At 35.3% G+C, this 8468-nt stretch overlaps 2 protein-coding genes across 2 annotated transcripts; one reads left to right on the top strand and one right to left on the bottom strand.

Annotated features, from left to right (window-relative positions):
* Positions 1–2837: 2837 nt before the first annotated feature.
* Positions 2838–4804, top strand: LOC114299894 (lectin 1-like). Its single transcript, XM_082900519.1, has 4 exons — positions 2838–3080; positions 3183–3249; positions 4366–4674; positions 4770–4804. Exons 1-4 carry the CDS (start codon positions 2838–2840, stop codon positions 4802–4804), a joined length of 654 nt encoding a protein of 217 aa, XP_082756645.1.
* A 209-nt stretch (positions 4805–5013) lies between these two features.
* LOC145805395 (uncharacterized) lies at positions 5014–5838 on the bottom strand. The gene has a single exon (XM_082900518.1). It carries the CDS (start codon positions 5836–5838, stop codon positions 5014–5016), a length of 825 nt encoding a protein of 274 aa, XP_082756644.1.
* Positions 5839–8468: the final 2630 nt, after the last annotated feature.

Raw genomic sequence — 8468 nt, 5'->3', positions numbered from 1 at the left:
CTTGCATGATAGGGAGTGTGCCTGCGCATACATCTGCTTGAAATTCCATGCCATACACTGTCTGTCCTTGTTGTTGTCAAAAACCAGTTTCTGCAGGGAGTTTTTGCCGACCGGCAGTGTAGAGTGCCGACCGGCAGTGTAGATTGCCGACCGGCCATGGATTGGTGGCCGATAATATGAAACCCCAGCTGATGGATAAGTTCCATAGCCGGTGGGTATTCCCTTCAGTCGATGGTGTTCTACAGGGTTCAGGGAACCTGTCCCAGGATTTTGGCAGTTTTCAGAGAAGCAGGGCAGTGTAAATAGAGGCAGCAGTGGTATGGTACGGGCTTTCGGGGCAAGATAAATCCGAGCATGCATCATTCACGCATCCCGAGGCGGGGGCTGCGGCCATCTTCTCTTTGCATTTAATTTGTTAATTAGATTAGAAATTTGGTAATAATTAATTTAGTATTATTTATTCGGACTGTAATATTTAGTCGGACCCTCCGAGCAAGGGCAATTGTGTAATAAGTGTGCGTGAGTGTGTGTATGTCTTCCAACCCCACGTCTTTCTTCCTTTTTATTTACCCGCTTATGATGGTAGACTAGGACATATTTAACTTAGCATACCTTATGCTATGCATGCGTGCGTCCACACATTTGTCTTACATGCATCGGGCTCGGCGCATTACTCTAACTGCATTTGTATTTTAATTTCAAATTGAATACGTGTTAGTTGTAGCATTTCACATGTCATTGTAGATTAGCCGAGCCTATCTTAGTTGTATTTTGCATGTGTTGCATTAGCCATCTTAACATGAACTAGGATCATGCATATGATTACTAACTAGTTTCTGTTTTGGCTTGGAGTACTCTGTAAGTTCTTTTGCTTTAACATACCGCATACGTGTGAGTGTTGCCATAACAGCATGATTACCATGAGGCTAGCTGCTTATGTGATATAACTGCTTGAATGCCTGTGGATGAAGGTTGAATTGCCTAAATTGGAATAATGCATTAAAACTGTGAGTTGTAAGCCCACTAGATAGTGGCAAAACCATCTTTTCTAAAGCCCACTTGAGGGTGGCAAAACCTACATTTCAGCCTACTTGCGAGTAGCAAACCATTTTCAAAACAAGCATGAAATGTTTTGTTCCAATTTAGGCAATTTGGTCTATACTTGTTTGTTGTGCGCATAACATAGTAATTCTAGGCTAATAACCGGAATAAGAACGCATAACGTTTTCAAAATTGGATATCATGGTTAGTAGAGGCCGATCTTCGGATCGGGCGAGAGGGGGTGCTCATAGCTGACCTTCCCCAATCGTACCCAAGTTCCCGAGCCGAGGCAACTTTGGTGATGATGGACACGTGGCCTTTGGCACCGAGTCAGGGTTTCTTAAATTCTCCCAAAATAAAATATTTAGGTGGCGACTCTGTATCTAGCAAAGCAGTCCATGTTTGGCACTTTTTTCAAATATTTGTTTTCTCAAAACGATTTGCCATATTTGGACTCTTTGGTTCAGATTAAGAGCCGTGACACAAATCGAGTCCAAACTGTAGCGGGGTCCCTCGCGGACGTGTTACACTATGAGCCTTACCACTATCACTTCACCCAACCGTGCTTGACTCGTATCCAAGGCTTGTTGGTCTCCCTTCCACCAAGTACACTGTTGTGTAGTCCCAATCCTGATTTATTTCTCCTAACCGTGCTTGACCTGTATCCAGGACTTGTTGGTCTCCCTCCCACCAAGTAGGGTCCGGATTCTCGGCCGCCCTTCTCGAGGGCCCTTTCCTGCAGCCCCCAAAATGACGTCGTTTTGGGGGCGAATTTTCAAAAAAAAAAAAGCAGAGGAAGAGGGAGGAAGAAGGAAGGAGGAGGAGGAGGAGGATGTGGAAGGAAAGGGCTGGACTGGAGGGGCCTATAATCACAGGGGGAGGAGGAGGAGGAGGAGGCGGAGGCGACGGCGGTCGCAACTGCTGCGACGAACTGGATTTGCTGCGACGGCGGGTGGCGAGGGACGAGCTGCGATGGCAGGCGGCGAGGGACGAGCTCGCAGCCTCCTCCCTCCTCCTCCTCCCTCCTCCTTCCTCCCTCTTCCTCTGCGTTTTTTTTTTTTTTTTGAAAATTTGCCCCCAAAACGACGTCGTTTTGGGGCGCTATAGGAAACAGCCGCAGGCAAGGACGACCGAGGATCCGGATTCCACCAAGTAAACCGTTGTGTGTTTAGCAAACTGTTGTCTGGTGTCACTTTAGACCTCGATTTCCATGCTTGCAAAGACTGATTTTTCTGTGGTACATTCTAGATGGGAATCATGATTTTCTTCATCATCTCTTCTTAACTCTTTCTTTATTAGGTTATTGGGCCCATTTTTTAGTCTAATTTTGATAATTCGAATCATTCACATTTTAAGATTTGTTAAGTATATATCATACCTGTAAAAAATTAAATTGATCATATATTAAAAATTAAGTGTTCGAATCATCGAACTAAAAATTTTTTTTTTTTTAAATTTAATAAACAGTTTTCTAAACATATGATTTCTAATATCTGACCAATTTAATTTTTTATAAATATGATATATTCAATAAATTTTAAAACGTGAACAATTCAAATTATCAAAATTAAATTCAAAAATGAATTCGATAATCTAATAAGGGAGGACTTAAGGAGAGAGATAAAAGAAGGTCTTGATTCGCTATATGACAGTAAAATTGTGCCACGTCATTTTATCTTTTTTATGATTATTAATTGAGTGGAGTGGTCATTATCTGTATCCAATGAAAGACAGTGGAAATTGCAATTTTCTGATGCACAAACAAATGGGAGAAGCCTTTCATTTCAACTACAACGATGTTGATACTTCTACTCCTCCTCTTCACCTTCCTCAGCCCTAGTTTCACCTTTGTCGACTCCTTCAATTTCTCATTCCCTTCCTTCAACTCCGGAAGCTGCACCAATGGCGGCAACTTGATTTGCAGTGTCTCCGCCACTGCAAGCAATGGGACTTTGAACGTGAAGTCGGATCACCAACAACAACAGCCGAGAGATCCACCGCCGATAAACCAGATCGGACGGGTGTTGTATAAATATCCGGTGATCGGATGGCCGGCGTCTATACGCACCACTTTCAGTATTAGGATACTGACTGACTGACCCCAAGGATTTGGTGATGGAATGGCGTTTGTTCTGGTTCAGGATCGTGCACCCTCTCCTCCCAACAGCTTTGGCTGTTTTCTTGGTATCTTTGATCAGTCTACTCAAGGTCTATGTTCTCTTCCCTATCTCTTTTTTTCTTTTCTATTTTTTTTTTTTAGGAAAAGTTTACCAATATTCTAGAAATTTTGTGAAGAAAATTATCAGGCAATGTGTGATTGAGGTTTAATTAATATATTGTGTGGTTTATGTATAAAATGAATTAGGGTGATGCTCTTAGATAATATCCTAAATAAAAATTGAGTATATATTATTTTAAGGGACTTTTGCAACCACTAAGGATCCTCTAGAGTGAAATTTTCCTAAAGTTTCCTAAAGTGCTACAGTGTATGGTTGAGATTTATTAGCAAGTCACATCAGAAAAATTGATGTGACTTGCCAGTAAATCTCAACCATACACTGTAGCACTTTAGAAAACTTTAGGAAAAAATCACTCTAGAGGATCCTTGCTCCTTTTGCAACTAGTTTCTTTCATTCTTTTCTTTACTTTCCTCTCTTTTATATATCTTGGGAAATAACAAACACATATTATCAACTTAGAAATTTTATTCCAATTTTACTAAACATCCATCTATGGTGCTTTTTTAGTTTGTTGCAGGGGTTTTTGCTTTGCTACTTTGCTGTTTGTTTTTTAGTTGGTTTCTCACAAATCTTTTATAGTGTTAGCAAATGATTGGGCATGCATCTCTGTGCTAACATTGTTGGAATTGATTTATTTCGTTATGATACTCTTTGTCCTTATCATTTTTTTTTTATTGATGTAATATTTTTTATTTTCATCAAAAAGGTTCTTTCTTTTGCCAATAAATAAAAAAAAAAATCCATTTATAGTTTAGATTGATTTATATGATTACCCTACAATTAATTACCCAGAAAATTATGGGTCGCACTATAACGTTTCTAAATAATAAATGCAACTAAGATGTGGAACCTTAAATTGTGACCCTTTTTTTCAAATTTTTCTCACAAAAATTTCATTTTAATCAAATGCTTACAATAAATGTATATGTTTCTTTACTTCACTCTCTTTTAATTTCACTTTTCACAATTTTTTGAAGTTTAAAACCCACGAAAAAACAAAAACAAAAACAAAACAAAAAAAACAAAGAAACAGAGTCTAAAAGATTGATCTCAGAGTAATTGATGTGTACAGTTATTATTACAGGTGTAGTTCATCAACTTGCAATAGAGTTCGACACGTACAAGAATGAATTCGACCCGGATGATAACCACATCGCAATTGACACCGTAAGCGTACAAAGCCCGGTTGCGGTGAAGAGCCTCAACAGCACCGGAATAAATCTCAAGACGGGTAGAGAAATAACGGTTCGGGTCGAATATAATGGGTGGACCAAGAATCTTCAGATTTTTGTCGGGTATAATGGGGATCCACTAGTGAGCTTTCTCAATCATACAATGAAGTTGCGGCATACAGTTCCTAGCCCTGTTTACGTGGGCTTCACAGCCGCCACAGGTACCCAATTATTTATACTAAATGCATATTTTTTTTTTTCATTTTCCAAATTCTAATTATTTCATGAAATAGTGTTTTGGAAAATATGATTTTAGATTTCAAAAATCACCACAAGAAATCAGTTTTTTAGAGACAAATTTATTTTGTCCCTAAAAATGGAATATTTATTGGGACAAAAGCCAACAAATTTCCTCCCTCACAGAGTTAGTCCGAAATGGTCCGTATGAAAAAGCCAAAACTTGATTATTAGAGACAAAATTTTACATTGGCCACTATAAATAGATTTTTTGAGACAAAATATATGGTTGTAAAAAGTTTTGGCCTAGCAATTACTCTTCATCAACCGTCTCGGCGTTCATACTTTTTGGCCCAAACATGCTTCCCATTGATCCGAAACTTTGCAATACTACTACCCTTCAAAATGTCATCCATAATTGAAACACCACGAACTACCATTCGAGCAAACAAAGGTTGATCGACCGAGTTAGACTCGTCCATATAAACATTGTCGACACAATCGCCAAAACACCCCATAAAAAGCTCCTTAACTTCGCTTTCACTAACCGGGTACCCTCTTGAGAAAGTCAAGAACATGGTTCGATCATCCACCGAAGCTTTAATCTCATGCGACCAGCCCCATAGCCCTCCGGTTGGCAAGTGATGGCTGAGGGGCAGTGAAATGATAGTTATATTCCCGAAAACCGGATGAGGAAAACCCGTTACAGGAAGTGGCTGATTAAGAGAACCCAAAACCTGTTGTAAAATGTCTGTGAAAATTAGGGAACAGACATTGTTGAGGAAGGTTTTGATTTCAGCTATGGCGGTGAACTTGATGTGGGTGATCATGGGCACAGAGATGGGTTTTCCTATGATTTTGGCTGTGACTGACATGGTGGATTCGGAAGGGGAAGTGAAGGCGGTTTTGGACTCGAGAGCTTGGAGACAGGTTGTGGCTTCGTCGGCCATGGCGTTGAGGATGAAGTCTGATCTGTTGCGCAATTTTGCTATGATGTTTGGGAATCTCTTCACTTCTAGCCAGAGCCATAGGGCCATTACTAGGAGAGACTGTCCTGGATCTCGCATGAGGTGGATGATGAGCCTAGAGAAGATTTCTCTGTCTGCTGTGTGGAAAAGATGGAGATCCTCAATGGTGATTGAGGCCATTGTTGGAGCTTGAGTTGTTTTCAGGGCTTTTATGCATTACTGTTACGTACTACCATGCTTGTATCGAACAAAACAAAAAGAGCATTGCTATTTAAACCAAAAATTAGACTTGCTTTCTAAATTTAATGATATGATACTTTATTAAAATATTTAAGTCAATTAATTCTCTTATTTATTCTCTAATTATCAAATTAATCATCTTATTGACATATTACTAGGTCTAAAAAATGGATCTATAAAGTTGGGTTGTATTTTATTGACATAGAAAAAATATTTTTGTTTTTGTTTTTCGGTATTTAGTTGACACTTAAAACAAAAATATTTTGTTGCCTAAAAGAGAAATTTTGATTTAATAACGTGTTATTTATGACTTTTTAGTAAGGTAATATATTTATTTGAAAAAGTTAATTGTATTGAAAATGTAGTAAGTCAGAGTCTAACTTTGTAAAAATTGACTTACCAAATTTTTAAAAGTAAGTCATTTTTGAAAAAATAAAGCAATAATATTTTCCATAAAAAAAAATTTATTTGCTTTTTGGTCAACCAAACAACATAAAATGAATCAAAAATATTTTATCTTAAGCCAAACGAAACCCAAATGTTAAATTATTTAGTGATAAATGTCATCATAATTCTAACACGTGTTAAAATTAAATTTTGAGACACATGTTAGAATTAAATTTTGAGACACGTGTTAGAATCAAATTTTATGTTAGAATAAAATTTTGAGACTCGTGTTAGAATTAAATTTTAAGACGTGTGTTAGAATTAAATTTCATATTAGAATTAAATTTTGAGTGGCCTCTTAAGGTAAGTATCTAAATGAATTTATTTCGCTCATTTCTGTCATCCCTCTGTCATCAGGACTACTTAGGTAAGGAGTTCAAGTCAAAAACTTTAGAGGTCCATCTATATAATGCCAATTAATTTTGAGTTACATGTACATGTCAACACGAGTTCACTGACCTAGTCTACCCAGCCCAATTAATTCTAACGATTTTTTTTATTGAAAAATTTTTAAAAATTGAATTATTTTTTTGTGCAAAATTAAAAATTTTGTATCTATAAAGAAACATGATGATGGAACATCGATGTGTAAAATTGAAGAAAAAAAAAATTTAAAATGAAAAAATCGATAATGTTATCAGGTTTAAAACTGGAAAAAACTGATGATTTTCTCAATTATATTGGATAGTTGAATCAAATCAATAAGTAAAAAGGAAAAATCGTTTAATATCATATTCTTTTTTTTTATCAGTTAGTGAAACAATTATCTAGAACATTATTATACAAAATTGATAATATTCTTAATTTTAAAAATTGAGAAAAACTCATGATATTATTCTCAATTTTACTAACCAGGGGTTATTGGTTCAAAAACTTTGGTCAAAAAATTAGATTTGCTTTCTAAATTTAATGATGTAATATTTTATTAAAATATTTAAGTCAATTCGCTCTCTCATTTATTCTCTAATCAACAAACCAATTATCTTATTGACATATTACTAGATCTAAAAAATGGGTCTATAAAGTTGGCCCGTATATTATTTTCCAAACAGAAAAGAGTAAAATGTATTATCATGCTTAGGTTGTAAATGAGTTGGAGCAGGTGGACATAAGACTAAGGCCAAGTTTGACAAGTTATCAAAATGTCAAAAAGTCAAAAATTACTTAAAAAGTTATCACTATTCACCAAAAGTCAAAAATTACGGCTGCACAACTCTCAATCCTAATTTTTCTTTACACACTAATTTATATAATTTTTTAATACACATTTTTCCATAAAAAGTCAAAAAGTAAACCTAAACATCCATATTTTTTTCCTCAATTTTTTAGTCCAAAAAGACAAAAAATACACTTATTTAGGACGTCCCAAACAACCTCTAAATACAGATGTTTTATAAAAAGTATGTCTTATATGATGTGGGATCCACATATAGAACCCACCTTATTTTGTGAGACATCGTTATTCATTTTGTGTTTGATCATATATGTTCATAGTATTATTGATAACTTATTTAAGGTTAGGACATCTCCAATAGATATGTTATTATCAATTTTTAACTACTTTAGAGAGCGAGAAATCTAAAAATCATCCCCAACAAACTACTTAAAAAGTTCCCAAATTTAACAAATACTATAGTGACTCCTTATATTTGGAGAGTCATTATTCATTCTCTAAACATATAATATTAATTTCTTTGTTCTCCTTTTTTTTTCTTTATTCTCTCTAATCTAATTGTCACGTTAACTTTCTAAAAAATAAGTTTAATTGAAAAAGAATAATAAAATAATATTTAAATAAAGTAGAGAAAGAATGAGGAGTATTGTTAGAGAAAGAAATTGAAAAAGTGATCATCTAAAATACGGAATGCTCAATTTGAAAAAAATATAAGTAACATTGTTGGGATGCTCTTAGACTTGATAATTTAATAAATTTGAAAATGTGTTTGAATTTGATTTATTTATTTTTAAATTAAATCCAAACAATCTTTAATAGAGTTGATCAGGAGCCGAATTCGAGTATTTTGATTTTTATATTATACATAAAAGTTTAGCCAAGCCGAATTAATTAATAGATTGTTAAAGTTCACTAATATTATATATATATATATATATATATATATATA

The sequence above is a fragment of the Camellia sinensis genome, chromosome 13, assembly GCF_055761805.1.
Source record: "Camellia sinensis isolate YWXY chromosome 13, ASM5576180v1, whole genome shotgun sequence".
Classification (NCBI taxonomy): domain Eukaryota; kingdom Viridiplantae; phylum Streptophyta; class Magnoliopsida; order Ericales; family Theaceae; genus Camellia; species Camellia sinensis.
Note: the sequence above shows the minus strand (reverse complement) of the source record. Positions and strands in the feature narration are given on the sequence as shown.